The following is a 19,065-nucleotide window of genomic DNA, read 5'->3' on the forward strand; positions in this document are numbered from 1 at the left end:
CTAGAGCTGGCTTGAGGCTCTCCAGCTTTTAGATTGAATTTTAATCATTGTACCACCTTCTTAACACAGAGCAAGAACCACTATGAATCAGAGCAGAAACTTTGTGAACCTACCCCCCCCGCCCCTTGCAAACTGATTACCTGAAGCTTTCTAGTCCCTCTGACCTGTGCCCATACTCACTCGATGCTCATAGCTACTTCTCCCTCCACCATTTCAATAGGTCATTTGCTTTTTAAGGTTCACAAACCTATTTCTAGCAGCAATATGTGTTTTTGAAATTATTTAACTTCAATATTGTGTCAGTCAATGAAAACAGTAGTCCTAAAAAGATAAGTGAAACTAACCTGAATGTTTAAAAAGTATAGATATAGATGAATTGCCAAAAATACTGGTGTGAGCAAGGTGACGGTAAAAAAATGGGGGGAAAATCATAAAAATCTGGAAGGATTCTGCATTTAAATTGCTTTAAGTATCTAAGTTTCACTGTATTTGAAATAATCATAAACCATAATGACCAAACTGGAAATCTATTCATGGATGTTGGTAACGTGCCCATGAATGTCAGTTTTATCTATAAAAAGGGGAGGGAACCTATAAAAACTGGTTGCCAGGGGCTGGCGAAAGGGGAAAAGAAAAAAAAACAAAAAACGCAGGGGTTGGGTGGGGAGGGAATAATGCCAAACAAAGAAGAGGGAAGATATTTTTGAATTGATATATTAGAGCATGATGAAGGCTTTGAGGAAACAGACACCAGGGCTGAGTGGTATGGACCTTCACGGAAGGGATTTTAATGGGAGTAAATCGGGTTGCTAGATAATGAAATACAGCAACACCTAGTTACATTTGAATTTCAAACAAATAACCTTTCAGTATAAAGAATTTTTAGTATAAATATGTCCCACACAATATTTGTCCTGAATTTTTATGTGCTAAATCTGGCAACCCTAGGTATAAATAGATTTACTGAAAAAAAAAAAAAGAAAATCCTGACTTCTGAGAAGGGATTTGTGCTTGACCTCCTCAAGTTAGAGAATCTATGTTCTCACTGGCTCCTTTCAAGTTAGGAAATGCATCTTCCCACCACTGCCGACTTACCGGGCCTGGAGAAGTCTTTCCACTCTGTCTCCTAGAATTGGGGGTCTGGGAGGATGGACTTCGGGGAGATGAATTCTCAGCCTTCCGTTTGGCCGCCATGGCCAATAACCAGTTTTTATTCTCCGGGGAGCTATTCTCTTTGCCTACCACCTCAGACCCTTCTCCACAAGATCCCAAAGGAAGAGGTAGTGTTCCGCAGCTTTCTGAAGCATAAGGACTGGCGGGAGAAGGAGGCTCTGAGATACTCATACTAGCTCCTTCAATCTTGCTTGGTTTGGGAGGACCTAGAGAGTCCTTACCAAGGTCTTCCTGGCTACCAGCAAGGCAGCACAGATCCAAATGAAGCTTTTCAACTGGGTCATCAAGCTCAGTCACACAGTTGCAACTCTTCACACACTTCTGTTTCACACTCTCCAGACAACTTGAGTCCAGCCTCCTCTTGACTCGATTTCTGGACTCAGAGCAAGCCACTGCTTGGGATGATTTCAGGCTCACAGGAATGAGGGCTTTTCTTGGAGAAGTGATCTTGGTTTCAGAAGCAGGTGGCGTGATGGGTGGTGAGGAGGATGGTGTTCGGGTCATCCAGTTTCTAATGGACATCTTGAAAGACGAGGGTGGCTTGGGAGAGACCGAGGACACAGAGCCTCTTCTGCTGATGGGAGACCGGGCTTTGGCAGGAGGGGTTTTAATAGAGAAGGTGGGAGTATTTGAAGGAAGAGGGAGGTCTCCTGCACAGCTTGGAGCACAAGCTGCTGACGATGGGGAAGAAATAGATGGACTGCTCTTTACTCTGGGGGCTTTGGCAGGAGTGCTCTGGCTACTTGTCACTGTTACTGAAAAAGAACAGAGGGTCACAAAAATCAGAAGAGAAAGCCATAGAAAATCCCTGAATTCTCACCAAGGAAAATTAGAGCTAACTTACTCATATAGGAATGGATTTCCCAGTGAGTCGATTACATAAATCACTTGATTCTTACCACACCCTTTCAGCATTTTCCTTCCCCTTTCCTAACTGCCAGCCTCCCAACCACTCTGTTGTAAAACATTTACTTGTAATAATCTAGAAAATATAGAAATATTAAAGGGAAAATTTTAAAGCGTCCAGGTACACCACTTACAGCATTTTTTCTATACTTGTGCATGTGATATATACGTTACACACCTCAAATTTTTTCTATACAAAAGAGACCATAATGTATATACTATTCGGTAACCTGCTTCTTAGCATATAATGAACCTTCCCCACATTAATATAGATGTACATTATAATTTTTACTAGCTACCAAGTATTCTAAGGTAACAGCAAGACATTTAAGTTGTTAATGATATTTTGTTTTCACAAGTAAAGTTGCCATTACAATTCCTGTATATGCTTTGGAGCAATGTGAGGGCAGGGGGGCACTGCACAGTGGTTCCCAAACATAAGTGCACTGGTCTAAAATTTGGCACGACCATTTACTACTGACTTGAACACAACCCCTTACCTCCTCTGCTTCTGCTTCAGTTTCCATATCTGTGAAATGGAGAGCTTTTAATGCCCACAGGAAATAATCCCATCAATTGCTTGTTAAAGTTATTAGGCCTCACTTGGCTTTCCACCTTAATTTATAAATGGCTACTTTCCGCAAGTCAAAGAATGCCAAAGAACATTTCTAAAACCAAATGCTTGCTCTCGGTAAAGCAAGTCAGTGGACAGAACTCTTCTCTATGTGTCTTGTCCCTTGTTTACAAGCAATGGCAAGCCCTTGAGGAAAATTCTTATAAACTTCATGCTTCTTCCCACTTTGGCCCCGCCATAGACAACTCTGTATTTTCTTACTTTCCTTCTGAGCTTTCTAGATTTCTGAAATAGTGTTCCTGTCTCTAGTAACAAGGAAAGGCCATCAATTATTTCTAAGTCACAAACTCTTTAAATTATAACTGATATTTAATTCAGTTTAATTACTGAATTGCATTTATATGCAACTGAATTTAGGATGAGCTGACACAAGACAATCACTAGAATACAGATTCACAAGCACTAATTTCAGTCATTTAGTTACCCTGTATGTTCTACCCTGTGCTTTTTACTCATCAAGCAGTTTTGCCTTGAGACAGAGAAATTCTACAAACTGACTTTTGCCTAAACTTTCCCCATCAACTATACGTTCAGAAATGGCCAAAGTGATACTGCTCTTTCAATTAAGATCATTTTACTGGAAAATCCCATTCTGGAGTAACGTGCTACAGAAGGAGAGTTAGTGACAGGGACTGTCCCTGAAGCATCTGGTGATAGTTCTCATATTCTAGAGCTTGATTAGTCATTATTTCAGGAGGACAGAAACTTTTCATTTGTTTCACTCTTCAGCACAGATCAACAGTCACTGCACAGTCCCTACAGTTATTAGTTCCATGAGAGTGGGCTGAAGGGTAGGGTTAAGGCAGAAAGTCCTAAAATGGCATGGGTCTTAGAACAGGCACATTCTAACACAGGATTAGGGGAGAAGGAAAAGCAGGGCCCTGGGCTAAGCAGGTATCTAAGTTTCTGATACCTGAGTAGCAGACATCTGAAGTGTTTACTAAGGGTCAGAGGGAGATCTGATGTGGTGGAAAGCTGGGGCATTTCTCTTCCTTTAGGATGTTAAATGGAGGAAGGAGTGGACCATGGGGTTTCAAAGAGAAGATTTTATTAACTTTGAAGGTTAACAAAACTCTGCACCAAATTTCAATCTTTTTAAAAAAATAGTAATAAGATTATTAAGATAATAAAATCTCATGGTAAAAAAAAATTCAGTTTCAAAGGGAAATTAAGCGAAAAGTAAAAAACCCTCTTTTCAACCTCATTTTACTCGTGTGCATCCCACAATTTTCTAGATGCCTATTACCACACAAAGGTATATCAGATCTTAAAAACCCAACAATGGATTATTACACAAACACACACCACATACACACATTCTGCAATTTCTTCTTTTCTCTAAACAGTGTTTTTTTTCTCTATGTCTCTATAAACTTAGACACACTGCATTCTTTTTAACAGCTACACAGTATGTCACTATATGGTCCCTCGATTTAAATATAACATGGCCGGTAGTACATCATCTACTGAACCCCCACTGACCCGAAGCACTGTGTGAGATCTGAGGACACGGTATCATAGACTGCATTACTGCCCTAAGGGCCTCCTGCAAGTCAGTTCTTTTGAGGAATTATAGAAAGCTTACTAATAATCAGTCACTTTGCAGCTTCTTTCTGTATAAGAGTTTGCCATTTGGCCTCAGCCTACCTTTCCAGTCATATCATGTACTGCTACTTTAGGATCCTGTTACAGGAGACTACTCACTGCTTCCTGAACAAGCTGTGCACTGTCACATCTCTGTCTTTGTTCATGTGGCTTTCTTGCCAAGTCTGCCCCTTCTTGGCCAGGTAAAAATTCTCCTCATGTTTCAGGCTCTGATGACAGCCGTTAACTTCATTGTGAAGATTTCACAAACTTCTTTCCTCCTCTCCCACAGGAAGTAGGCTCCTTTTGTTTATACAGCTAAGAGAAATGTTTACAATGTACTACAGGGCTTTTGTATCTGCCTCCTGGACTAGACTGTGAGCACCTAGAAGGCAGGTGATGATGATTTACTCATTTTTAGGTCTAGGGCCCCTGTAGTACCCAGCAAAGAATCATTAAACAATGTTTGTGAAATTTCATTACTGCTGAGAGGGATGACAGTGAGGTTCCATGCATCAAAAAACAGACTCTGTAAGCATTCTGCACACTTGCAAGACTATGGCAAGCACATGAGATAGTACAGGTAAGGTTTCCTTCTCTTCAAGATAAGGACAATCATCTTTGTCACTCAATAATGCCTAGACCAGAGGTTCTCAATCCTGGCTGCATACCAGAATTACTTGGAGCTTTGTAAGAATACAGGTAAGAATACAGGTAAGCTTTGTAAGAATACTTGGCCCCCACCCCAGACCTACTGAATAATCTCTGGGGACACACAAACTTTTAAAAAGCTCCACAACTGGTTAAGATGCACAGCCAGGGTTGAGAACCATTTGCCTTGACAGTACTCAGATTGCTGGCTGAAACAGTGACACAATAGTAAGCGATAGAGCAGGTGCTGGCTGGGAAAAGTAGGGCAGAGGGAAAAGGCGCTGTGCCTCGGGTTTAAAGCCTTCTAGTTGGTGTGTTAAGAGGGCCAGAAGAGAAGATACGAAGCCCAGGACAACAGTGAAGGATTGGGGTGGCAATTAGAAGCTTGGGAAAGCAGAGGACCATCATTTTCAAACTGGTGGTGTGATTAACAGCAGCTACTCTGTTGCTGGAAGCTGGATTACAGGGCTGAATAGCCAATGTGCCAACCTTTGGCATTCAAGTGGGGTTGATTTTCTTTAGTGCTCTTCAGAGTAACTCTAGCAGCACCCTGAGTGGAGAAATCTTGGTTGGGTCTTAACTTGAACTATGCTTTCCTGTGTTGGGTTTTAAAGGAGGCAGTACTGGAGAGTGCTTCCAAGCATGCACTCTAAATGTTATTTATTTTTTAAGAAAAGGAGAGACAGAGTGTGGGTGAGGAAAGGGCAGAGAGAGAGAGGGAGATAAAGAATCTGAAGCAGGCTCCAGGCTCTGAGCTGTCAGCACAGACCAAGCACGCACTCTAAAACCAGACTGCAAGTGTTTGAAGTCTGGTTCTACTACAAACTTCACAGCTGTGCGGGATCTTAGGCGAACCTAACTTCCTTGAGCTTTAGTTTCGGCTGTTTGGGAAACTAAGTAAGATAATCCAAGTGGGTCTTTAGATTGTCTCCTACTCAATAATGGCTGAATGTGGTCGCTATTATTATGGTCCAAACTTGGTCAACATGTATAACTTTTTGTGACTTGGCTTCCAAAACCAAGAATAATTAATGATACACTAAAAATAATTAAAAGCAACTTCACTTTTCATTAATACTCTTAAAATGGTTACAGCAATTAACATAGAAATGCCACCTCTGGGAATCTATTTTAATGGGATGAGGGAACCCTAAATTCAGAAAAAAGTTTCACAAAATTTTGGAAACAAAATGTCCAACTACGAGAGAATAGCTAGATAAACTGTGGAACATTTACTCAGTGGACTATTTTAAATATTTTGCTAAAAAGATAACACAGAAAGTGCTTAGAACATCATGTTCAGGGAAGACATCCCCAAGAAATCCAAATGTATTTACAGTATAAACATGATTCTATTAATAAGAATCTCTGTGGAAAAGGAGGAAAATCTCAAAAATAAGTTAAAATGTTAATTAAAATTATTTGTGAGTGGTAGAAACACATGATTCTTCTCTTTTTTATTTTCCCAAATTAGGGATAGATAAGTAAATATAAAGACAAGGCAGCTGATAGACATCTATGTTCACGGATCACAAAAGTTAACACATCTTTAAGATGGCAGTATTCCCCAAACTGAACTATAGATTTGATATAATGCCTATCAAAATTTCAGGGAACTATTTTGTAGAAATTGACAAGCTGGTTCTAGTATCTGTATAGAAATACAAGTGACCAAGAATAACCAAAATAATCTTGAAAAAGAAGAAAATTGGGGGGCCCAGAGTTTCCAATTTCAAAAACTTGCTACAAAGCTATAGTAATCAAGACAATGTAGTATCAGCCTAAGGATAGACATATACATCAATGGAACAGAATGAGAATCTAGAAATAAATCCTTACATTTATGGTCAATTGATTTTTGGCAAGGGTATGAAAATAATTTAATGGAGTAAAGAATAGTCTCTGTTAAAAATGATACTGAGAGGGGCGCCTGGGTGGCTCAGTCGGTTAAGCGTCCGACTTCAGCTCAGGTCTGATCTCGCCGTCCGTGAGTTCGAGCCCCGCGTCAGGCTCTGGGCTGATGGCTCAGAGCCTGGAGCTTGCTTCTGATTCTGTGTCTCCCTCTCTCTCTGCCCCTCCCCCGTCCATGCTCTGTCTCTCTCTGTCTCAAAAATAAAAAACGTTAAAGAAATTAAAAAAAAAAAATGATACTGAGAAACCTGGATATCCATGTATAAAAGAATGAATTTAGATCCTTATCTTACATCGTACACAAAAACAAACACAAAATGGACCAGATGGCTTAAAACTAAAAATCTCTTTGTGACCTTGGGTTAAGAAATGGTTTCTTAGACACAACATCAAAAGCACTAATTGACAAAGGATAAAACAGGTAAGTTGGATTTCATCAGAATTAGAAAATTTTGTGTCAAAGGACATCATTAGGGAAGTAAAAAGACAACCTATAGAATAAGAGAATATTTGCAAATCGTTATATGACAAAGGGCTTATATCCAGAGTATATAAAGAACACTTACAACTCAACATTAAAAAGACAAATAGTCCAATTAAAATTTGGGCAAAAGATGTGCAGAGGCATTTCTCCAAAGAAAATATACAAATGGCAAATAATAAGCACAGGAAAGAATGCTCAATATTGTTAGCCATTAGGGAAATTCAAATCTAAACCACAATGGATACCACTTCACATTCACTAGGAGGGCTGTAATTAATTAGACAATAACAAGTGCTGATAAAGATATAGGGAAATTGGGACCCTCATTTTGGATAATGAAAATACTCTAGAATGAGATTGTGTTGATGACTGCCTAATTCAATATACTAAAGGCCACTGCACTGTATACTTTAAATGGGTGGACTTATGGTAGGTAAATACATCTTGACAAGTCTCTTAAAAAAAAAAAAAAAAAAAAAAAAAAAAAAGAGCCTCAAGGGGGAAAAAAAGTTCAGGAAATAAAAAGTAACAGCAGTTTACTATCTAACTCCCTTCTGAATAGAAAAAAACCAAAAACAAAAAGCTAACTCCTGTTCAAACCAAAATTATGATCCTGTATGGGGAAGATAGGGGAATGCGGAGCATGCAGAGGCTTGGTAATGGTGGGGACACAGAGAGCGAAATCCTCATCTCACAAAGTGAGACGTCAGTAGATAAAGTTGAAAACAAAAGAAAACAAAAATCAAAAGAAACAGAAATGCACAAATACTATTTAGAGATATAGACACACATATCAAAGAATCAGCTAGAAGATTTGAGAGTGGCTGTCCCTGAGAAAAGGGTACTATGGGGCAGGGCATCTGGGGACTGTTTATCTCATTCACTGTTGAAGGACTCGCTGGCTTTTTAAACTTATATAATACTAATAAAAAAATTTTTTTTAAAGAGAGGAAACACTAAAAACTAAAAAATAAAGGCATCAAAGGCTTTACTAAAGCAGACCTACAAGTAAAAGACCCTCCCTTGGAATCCAGTTCTGCTTATAGCATCTTTTAAGAGACTAAAGAACTAAGTCATTAGAAAAATGGGCATATATTCGGTCTCATCTTCAATTCCCCATTAGCTTAGGCCTTGATGGTTAACGTAAAATGAATCTTTAAGCTTGAATTTCCAGCTTACTACTATATATCTGTTGATAACATGAGAATCCCCTCTGGCTGGTCCAGTGCTTGGAAGAGTTTTGCTCTTGGTGTACTATCACTCTCTTCAATACTGTCTCTGTCAATTCATGGCTATTACAAAATCCACATACATGGTCTTTCCAATGCCTTGGTTTCTATAGCCTTGTCCTTTAATTCACTCAAGCCACTTACTCCTTGACCTTATTACTACCAATCTGCAAATCCTGTTATCTCAGTTTCAACCACCACCTATATAACAGTTCACTTTAGTGATCAATCTCCAAAATCCCTCATCTCTAGGGGATCCTCAATTCATTTATCTTCCCACTTTGACACTATCCCCTAGTACCATTATATGCTCACTTCCTTCCTTACCCAGTTTAAATCCTGCAGTCAACCATTACAACCATCCTCTCGTATCTACCCTCAACTTCCTTGGCCCTCCTCTCACTTTACACTTGTGGATTTAAAGCACACCTCTGGTTAAATGCAACTCCACACCTATAGTGTATCTGTACCTGGGCAGCAGACAACCATTAGACACTGCTCACTTGCAATTCATGACCACTAGCCTCAAGTTGACCCACTGCCCAACAACCGTATTTCCCTGGTCCACTTTCTCTTCTTTTCTCTGCGTGACTATTTCAGACTCACTTATCTCTCCTCAAATCTCAACCACTTCCTCCCCTACTCTTATTTTCAGTTGATGATCCTGATTCCTATCTTACTAAGAAAATAGAAGCTATCAACTTCCATAGGTTCTGACCTACCTTCACTGTGCCTGTATGTTCCACCTTCTCTCTAATTATTATGGATGAACTATCCACACTCTTAGCAAAGTCCTACCCTTCTACTTGTGAATTCGATACCATCCCTTCACACTTACTTGAGAACACTGCTCTAGTAAATTTCCCTGCATCAAGTTTCTCTCTCTATAGGATCCTTCCAATCACATACAAAATGCTACACTGCTTAAATAAATTTTTTTTTAAACATTTACTTTTGAGAGACAGAGTGCAAGCAAGAGTGGAGGAGAGGGGGAGAGGGGGAGGGACAGAGAGAGAGAGAGAGAGAGAGAGAGAGAGAGAGAAAATGAATCTTAACCAGACTCTTCACTGTCAGCACAGAGCCCAACATGGGGCTTGAACTCACGGAGTGTGAGATCATGACCTGGGCCAATGTCCGACGCTTAACTGACCGAGCCACCCAGGTACTCCAAAATGCTATATTCCTATTAAAACAAAACAAACAAATGCTTCTTCTTCCTTCAGCCACCACTTTATTTCTCTCCTTTCCTTTCTAGCAAAACTCCTTGATAGAGCCTTCTATACTTGTAGTCTCCAAGTTCTCTTCTCTGATCCTCCTGAACATCCATCAGACCATGACACTCCACCAAAATTGCTCTCATGGAAGTCACCAAATAATCCCCACACTGCCAAATCCAAAGGTCATTTCAGTCCTTGTCTTATGTGGAATGCTAAAAACATTTGACCAAATGGACCCCCCTCTCCATTACTTACTTGGGTCCCAAAACACAGTACTCTCCTGGTTTCTTCTCTAACTTCTCTGGTTGTGTCTGTTTCTTCACCTCTCTAATCTCTAAACATTGGGGTGTTCCAAGGCTCAGACCCCAGACCTATTCTCTACCTTAGCTATAGCTTCCTTGCTCTATGATGATGGACCCCAAATTTATAGCTTTAGCCCCAAACTGCAAAATTAACATCTAACTGCCTCTCTGACATCTCCATTTGAATGTCTAATAATCATATCAAACAAATACCCAAAGGGAACTTCTGCTATTCCCTCCCAAACCTGTTCCTTCTGCAGTGATTCCTGTTTAGGTCAATGGCAATTCCCTTCTTCTAGTTTTACAAGCCCTAAGCTCTGAAGTCATCCTTAGTAATTCTCCCTTACATCCCACATCTGATTCCACACCATATTCTGTTGGCTCCACCTTGTACATATATCCAGAATTTGAAGACTTCTTACCATATCTTTTGCTACCCCTCTGTCCAAGTCACCATCATGGCTTCCTGGATTATTTCAAAACATTAAAATTAGCTTCCAGCTTTTATACTGCTCCCTTTACGATTTGTTTTCAACACAGGAGTAAGAATGATCAAGCAAAGTCAGATCATGATACTCGTCTATTTAATACCCTGCAATAGCTTTTTGTCTGTCAGAATAAAAGCCAAATTGTAGAAGAACCTCATTTCCCATTACTATTGCCCTCCCTCTCTCCTTAGCTTGCACCAGCCACAGGGGCTATAGCCATATTAGCCCCTTCAAGGAACAAAAAAATATGTCAGGCCTGCTCCTACTTTAGGGCTTTTGCACTTGTCTGCCTGGAATGTTCTTCAAAACGTCCACGTGGCTCACTATTTCACTTCTTTTACTCAAATGTCATCTAAACATTTAGACCTCCCTGGGCACCTAATTTCCCAGTGTTCTTTTTTTTTTCTCAAGTACTCATGATTTGACATAGTACATATTTTACTTTAACTTGTTTCTATGCCGCTCATACTAATCTGTAAGCTTCGTTTATGTCTTTGGGTTTTTTGATTCTTTTGTTCATTGCTAAATCTCCAGCAACTCAGAACAGTGCCTGGCACATAGTAAATGTTCAATAAAAATTTTGAAAATAAATCTACCACTGGATTCCAGTGCTTCGTATAGATGATAAACATAGTAGTACTCAGAAAATATGTATTGAAAAGAATGAATGTCAAAAAGATGGTGCTTTCCTTTAAAAATATACCAAGACAAGATGAAATCTAGCTTATCACTCTGTACTGTAGAATGAAACCAATTAAACCATGAACAACTTAGAAAAATGCATGGGATCCTTACCTAGGTCAGCTCTCGCCTCTTTTTTCTTCTGAGATGCCCAACCCACTATGGAGAGCTTATCTCCTCCTGATTTCTCCTCTAAGCCTCTATTCAAACGCCAGATTTTCAGTGTATTGTCATCAGAGCAGGTAGCAATCTAGTGAGAACCAGGAAGGGAGTCAAGAAGTTTCAATCAAAGACTTACAACAAAGGAAAAATTTTGTAGATCTTAAGGACTCATAAGGAGAATTATTCTGTCTGACACACCAGGATATAGAAAATGATATCTGAAAAATCATATACTTCCATTCTTTGCTTTCAGGAATCACTCCAGATTTCCAAAGGACTCTCTATAGTTTCTTAATAATTCTGCTGGTATGTCTTTCATTACCAGTCATTTATTACCTGACCTAATGCCATACTATAAAACCAAGTTCATTTCATTTTTGCCTTAAAAACTTGGGCTAGTCATTATCTTTATAACTTTCTATAGGACTATGACATATATAATTATAATACCTTTTTTACTCTCCCTCTTAAGTGATAAACCAGTACATGTCACCATTCAATTTCTACCACTTTCTTCTGGATTATACATGATCTGGCTTACTGCTAAAGTAATGGGATCATTTCCAAGATCAGGCTTAGTTCAGGACTCTAGGAAGCTTTGACAAGTAGAATGAAACCATTCCTTTGAGATTCTTTTTAAATAGGTAAAGGAGCGATCTCGGAAAACAACAAGTTCACTAGGCTGAAAGAAGTTAAAAATAACCTTTGCCCCTTTAAAAATATCTGACCATTCCCGATCTTGGTCCCAGCCTTTTATGGCAGAGAAAGTCCAGCCTGAAGAGCTTGTGGCAAATGGCCACTGGTACCAGAGCTGTTCCCCAGCATTTGTTTATATAATTTCTCTATTTCAGTCACTAAAGAGAGAGAAAAAAAGAACACACGTTCTCTTAAGTCTTGGCCCCCAAGAGACTGGCAGCTTTTTCCTTTCCTTACTGGGAGGCCAAAAGAAGACACACATATTTAACTGCTCAACAAGAAATGCCTGGAATCCCCAGTTACTCTACGGTCTATTAATAAGAGTTATTAGTTCCAGAGCACCTACTGTGCATCTGACAATTTACATTTTTTAACTTGTTTAATACTCACAATGTAAAAAACCTTGAACTCAAATAACCTCATCTGCAGATTAGAATAAAGTTGTTTGCCCAATGTCACCACAATTAAGTGGCAAAGCTAGAACTGAAATATTATGTTTTTCCAATTTCAGAGGCTAGAACCTTTTGTTTTTATACCATAGTTACCTTCCTAACTCTAGGCTGGGAGCAAAATTATTTTATTTTATTTTAATGTTTATGTACTTTTGAGAGACAGAGAGAGACAGAGCATGAGCAGGGGAGGGGAAGAGAGGGAGAGGGAGGCACAGAATCCAAAGCAGGCTCCAGGCTCTGAGCTGTCAGCACAGAGCCCGACGTGGGGCTTGAACCCAAGAGCCGTGAGATCATGACCTGAGCCAAAGTCGGACACTCGGACACTTAACCGACTGAGCCACCCAGGTGCCCCTAGGAGCAAAATTATTTAAAAAAAACTTTTAAAAGGGTTGTCACTAGATGAGTATAGGTAAACAGCCCTGTCATTTCCTAGGAGTCTTTCCTGTGCATATACATGAGGACAATATATGGTGGTTGAAAAAAGATGACATAAATAACTGAAAAATTAAAAAACTATCCCAATTCTACAAAATAGAAACTATGTTAAAAGCAGATATTTCACTGGAAGTTACATGGAATCTCAGAAGGAAAATGTCATTGGGATATAATTACTGGTGATTAAAACGATTAAGTTAAAAAAAAAAAAAAGGCCTATCACGAGGCTGACCACAGAAATGGTTATATAGGGATACAGAAATAAAAAGAAATCCACAGCAGTACTGGAAAGCTAGCAGAGATGCCTTGAGTAGAGCAGACCATAAAAAGTTTCTGGAAGATAAAAAACAGATGGGAACAAAACCTCAAAACTTCATACGTGAAAGGGGAGATCTCCACAGAAGTGATATTTCTTGTAAATCCCAATAACCCAAAGACCAGGGGAAGTACAGGCCAGGAGAGTGACTGGAACTTGGGCCGCTATTGTATGAAAGCCCTACATATACATAAAGATTATGATTATGTTTCTGGTCTTTCCACATTTCAGGATTTTGTTTTTAAGTATTACTGTTAAATTTTTTTTTTTTTAAGTGAGAAATGTCTAAAACATTTTAGAGCTACTTATGTAGTTTTGCTATAGATAACCTAGCACATGAAGACTTCACAGCAAGCATTGTTTAGGCATGTGAACACTAAATTGGATTGTGAAGAACAGTCGAGATGTTACCTTTAATATGTCACATTGATAATATGTAGATAGTTAATAAAACTAGTTTTTTCACCTTAAAATTTTCTTTTTACTTTAGAGTTTCGGATAAAATTTAATGACGTTAAAAACTTAATTCTATGTTTAGGAAAACAATGACTTCCAAGGAATCAAGAAATCCATTCTTATTCTTTAGTGTAAGTTTCTCTATTGGTAGAGAAAAGTAGAATGTGTATGATTAATGCTGACATAGATCCTGGATGGCCTCTAGTTCTTTCGATCTCTATTTAAACATTGAAGTCTGTATAACACTCAGAATAACCTTGGGAAAATCTACAAATCTGTGATCCACTTTTTAAATCAACTACAGAGATTTATTTACAAACCTTTGTGAAGTCTGATGGACACCAGCACACAGATGTGACCTCTTGAGAGTGACCCTGGAGTACCGTAGGAGGATGCCAGGGTGTGGAGACCTATTACACCATCAAAAAAAGAAAAAAACAAGTCAGCAGAGCAGTGCTAGGTCTCCCAGATAGAGCCTTTGAATCTCTCCATATTTGTGCCTTAGATAGCTTTGTTACCAAACGTCTCTTAAGTATGCCTAGTTATAGCTCAGAAAAGAGTTCCAATGGGCAAAATATTTCTGCCACCGATCTGAGAAAACAGATATGAACTCAGATACCAGGACAGGACTACCTAACTATCTATATATATTTTGACTAAAATTCAAGAATGACATTTTTCCTCACTTCTTAGCTGGTAACTTTCTGCAAGGATGGGGTTCAGCTGCTAGGTAGTGTGCACTTCAAGGGAGCCCTGTTTTTACATAGCCTAGGCATTTTCAGATCTTCTCTAATCAGTGACTTCTGGGAATACTGCATTAACTAAACCCTGAAGGCATCTCAGACATACTACCAGTTCTCCTGCGACAAGAGGACAGTCTTTCATCCAAAAGATTCACTGATTTTTACCAAAGTCATCCCTGCATTTTGAAGGACTATAAACCATATACTTTTACATGGCACTTTGGTATCCTTTTTGGAAAAAAAGAATCTTTTACAATTTCATTTTGGTTAATTTGATTAAAGAACTCTTGAATTTTCAGTTAAGTTCTGCTATGTTTTAATGAATCAAGGGTCATATTATGCAGTACAACACACATGACTAAGGATCAGAATCCCCCCCTCGCTGGATGCCATTAGTGATCTGCGTTTGACAGTTGATTCATTCGAGAGCTGTCAATCCCTTTCAGAGGCCATGGGAATTAATCAGCACAATATGGCACAAACTCATTTAACTATTATTAGCACATGTGTTTGAAAAAGAGAAATTATTCCCTTTTCATTTTCCCAAGGCTCTGAATCATTGTTCATCTGTATGAAGAAAGTGGAGGCGACTCTGGAAAGAATATTTGCAAGAATGACTAAGTAAACTTAATAGATGTCCTTCAATTGTAGTGAAGATATTCAACACACTGATTCATAAGGTTCTCCAACTCAATCATTACTACTCCTCTCTTGGGTTAAATGGCACAGGTAATGATTCAAAAAGCAAAAGAAGAGAAAGAACAGAGTCTAATTTGCCTTGCTGGGTTAATTAGAGTTTCACAGAAAAAGCTTTTTCCTGAGTATTAACAAAAAGGATCTCACTTTCTGCCTCCTACAATGGCACAGAGAGCAATAACTCATTCTCTCACAAGGTAGCATATTTTAGAAAAGACTTTCATTTCAGGAGTCACAGAAATTCTCCACCCTTCTCTCTTTGGGATGGCCCCAGCCCATTAAGTTTCTCTTCACCCAAGGCCCAAGCAGGATGGGTAGCAGCAAATTAAAAGGGAGAGAAAACCCTAATGTTCTTTTGACCCTCCCTGGTAGGAACACATTACTCTACTGCATTGGTTTACTCTGCTTATGGCCTCTAGCTTGTCATTTCATGATACTGGCTCTTCTTCAATTTCCTAGGCATTATAATACCTAAGGAAACCTAAACGTGTATACAAAGGATTAAAATAAATTAAAAAACAAACAAATATCTGCCAATAGAATCCATGTACATTTTTGCATTTACCTATAGGATCTAAGAGAAAAAACAAAAGATCCCTTGGAAAAACTTTTTACAAACTGGTAAGATAGGAATAATAATGACAATAAAAGTCAGCATTTGTTGAGCCAGGCACTTTACATAGCTTCAAACGTGGGGGGAGAAGGTTCCTCAAAAAGTTAAACATAGAATTAATTACTAGACGACCCAGCACTTATATTCTTAGATATACACACAGAAGAGCTGAAAATGTATGTTCAAACACTTGTACATGAACGCTCATAGGTGCTTTATTCATAAAGCCAAAAAAGTGAAAGAATTCAAATATCTACCAACTAATAAATGCATAAGTAAAATGTGGTCAATACATACAGTGAATACTCAGCCATAAAAAGGAATGGAGTACTGATACCTGCAACAACATGATGAATCTTGAAAACACTGTGTGACTCTATGTGTAGGATATGTCCAGAAGAGGCAAAACCATAGACAGAACAGAGGTTAGTGCTTGCCAGAGGCTGAAGGCAGGGAAGAACAGAGAGCGACTCTTATTAAAAGGTACAGTGTTTCGTTTTGGAGTAATGAAAACATCTGGGAATGAATAGTGATGGTGGTTGCACGATATTGTGATTATACTCAAAATCCCTGAACTGTACATTGACAAATGACTAAAATGATGAACCTTATATCCTATGAATTCTATCTCAACAAAAAAAAAATTGGAGAGAAGGACATGAGGTAGGCTGAAATGAGAGGTACTGTCCAGCAAGTTTATCTGAATGGTAGTTACAAGCGCTTTCACAGTTTAGGACTATACTAGCGTGGTATAGTACCCTTGCTGACTACTCGAAGGAGATAAAATGTCCTCTGGTGAAGCTCAAGTTGTTTTTAAATCCTTCCTTTTTATTCAAGTAAGTTTTTATTTATGGTCACTTCATTTTTATAAAACATTACTGCCTTTACATGATTTCATTTTTTTAAAAGCCTCTCTCTATTTTTAAGTAGGAAGAGGAAACTAAGTCCAAGAGACATTTACACCTGTGCATCCTGGAGAGGGTCAAACCATGGAAAACTGCCTTCTCTTACATATTCTAGCTGTTATACAGACTTTGCTTCAAGGCATGAAGAGTCCCCATGGTAAAACTCCTGGAACTATAAACGCAACAGGTAGAAAGAACTGGCTCTAAGCTATGCATGTAATAAACATTTTGTATCCTTAAACATGTAAAAAAGATGAGCACCTTTCCCCCCAAAATCTCCTTACTATGCCCAGTGAGAAACCAAATCTCATCTTTATTTCTGCCATGAGATCATTTACACTTCCTAAAGTGTCAGGCTCAATGTTTCGCCAGTCAGCGGTAGAACTGACTGTGCCAAATGAGTTTATTTATAACCACTTCAATACTATTCAGCGGCTATAACAGAAATGAACCAGGAAAAGGAGGTGAGGGATAAGAAATTAAAAAGAAAAAAATATATTAACTGTATTTTTGAAGTCTTGGGCCTCAGTATCAGAGAGCCTAACTATATATTATATCTCCCCTTTGCTGAGCAGTGGTAAAGATTAGAAGGCTATTCTCTTCTGTCTTAAGATCTGGAACTCCTTTATTTCACTGTTTTCTTGTGCCCATGGGCTTTTTACCATGGAAAAAATCCCAACACTTGAAGGAATTCTGACTGCTGGAAACACAGCAGAGCTATAAGATAACCTAACAGCCTGGATACTCAGCTTGCATGGAATGGTTTTAAACTACACCCCCATCTTATTTTTTAATCATGGAAAAGAGAAACTGAGCCACGTCACTAGGCAAATTCAATTTTAGGAGCAGTAAGCTTGCCAGGATCTCAAATATCAGAGCCTGCACATTGAGTTATGTGTGGACAGGCAGGAGAACATCATGTCTGAACCACATCATTCAGCACTGACATGTGACCCTGCCTAGGAATTTAGAAAGGGTCACCCATGTATGTGATAGCCACTGAGTAGACATCTGAAAATGGGTTACTAACAACAGTCAAGTATCTTTACTGCATGTCTCTAAAGAAACTAGACCTCCACCCTTATTCCCTGAAACGAAACAAAACAGTTTGTGTACTTAAAGGAAATAGAATTGACAATAAAATATATCTGTAAACACATACACCCATGTATAATATACAATTATATGCATAATTACACATATGTAATAAAAAACTTATTTTAAAAGATTTTTAGTAATGATCAGTGCATTAAGTATTTTTTGCATAATCTTTTATTATGCTTTTTTGTATGTGTACTTTTCTTTTAAGGAATTAAAAAACTTAAAAAGATACAGACTTTGGTAGGAATAAAATCTTTCTGCTAAGTTGGAAGTCAAATAGAAAAAGGAATGGAGATAAGATAGTGAGAGAAGGAGAAAGGGAAAACAAAAAGAAAAATAAGCATTAAGACCAAATTTGAAACTCAAAACTTAAAATATTAGAAGAAAGCATTAGTGTTGCTAACCTATATCATCAAAGTTTAAAACTTGTATCAGAAAATTTTATAGACAAGAAACTAAGTAAAAACTCTTATGAATCAGGGTCTCAAGCATATATTTTACAAGCAAATTTTCATTTAAAAATACAATAAGTAGGGGTGCCTGGGGGGCTTGGTCGGTTAAGCATCCAACCAATGGCTTAGGTCATGATCTCACAGCTTGTGAGTTCAACCCTGCTTTGGGCTCTGTGCTGACAGCTCAGAGCCTGGAGCCTGCTTCAGATTCTGTGTTTCCCTCTCTCTCTCCCCGCCTCCCCTGCTCATGCTCTGTCTCTCAAAAATAAATAAACATAAAAAAAAAATAAAAATACAATAAATAAAAAAAAGAAACGTGCTTGTAGGAAAAGAGGCAAGTACAACACAAAAGCAACTTGGATAGAACAACGTCTCCACCATGTGACCATCTAGGATATTGTGACTAAAAACTCTTAAGGTAGTGTTGCATTTTTGTACTTCTAGGTATTCAGAGAAATCATTTTTTAGTGTGTCCCCCAGGACCAGATGAAATTAAGCTGAAGAATTATCCTTCATACCTGACAGATTCTACCCTGTCCTAAGCCAACATTAAAGATACAACTTCCTATAGGTTGGCAGGACTTACGAATGATGTAATTGCCTCCTAAGAAGGGATTTGATAACATTAAATCTGGGTCTATGAAGTTTGAGACATTATGACTCTAAGATCCAAAATGTGTGAATTCTGATCATTTAATTCACCAATGTCAGGGACATTTATGATATTACAGGGCAACCTAGAAGATAATTTCTAGCCCTAGGAAAACAATGCCACATT

General features: G+C 38.5%; 1 protein-coding gene across 3 annotated transcripts in view; it reads right to left on the reverse strand.

Moving 5' to 3' along the window:
- The window catches only part of DTL (denticleless E3 ubiquitin protein ligase homolog), a 48,603-nt gene that overhangs the window by 9,270 nt on the left and 20,268 nt on the right, over positions 1-19,065 (reverse strand). For all 3 annotated transcript variants that reach the window (XR_007458774.1, XM_049634189.1, XM_049634188.1), the window contains exons 12-14: positions 14,098-14,187; positions 11,375-11,510; positions 1,096-1,928 (exon numbers count right to left, since the gene is read on the reverse strand). Coding sequence is in view for 2 of the 3 variants with exons in the window: in XM_049634189.1 (XP_049490146.1) it covers positions 1,096-1,928; positions 11,375-11,510; positions 14,098-14,187 (1,059 nt within the window). In the remaining variant the exon portion in view is untranslated. The remainder of the gene's footprint in view (positions 1-1,095; positions 1,929-11,374; positions 11,511-14,097; positions 14,188-19,065) is intronic.

Source organism: Panthera uncia, chromosome F1 (assembly GCF_023721935.1).
Source record: "Panthera uncia isolate 11264 chromosome F1, Puncia_PCG_1.0, whole genome shotgun sequence".
Classification (NCBI taxonomy): Eukaryota; Metazoa; Chordata; class Mammalia; order Carnivora; family Felidae; genus Panthera; species Panthera uncia.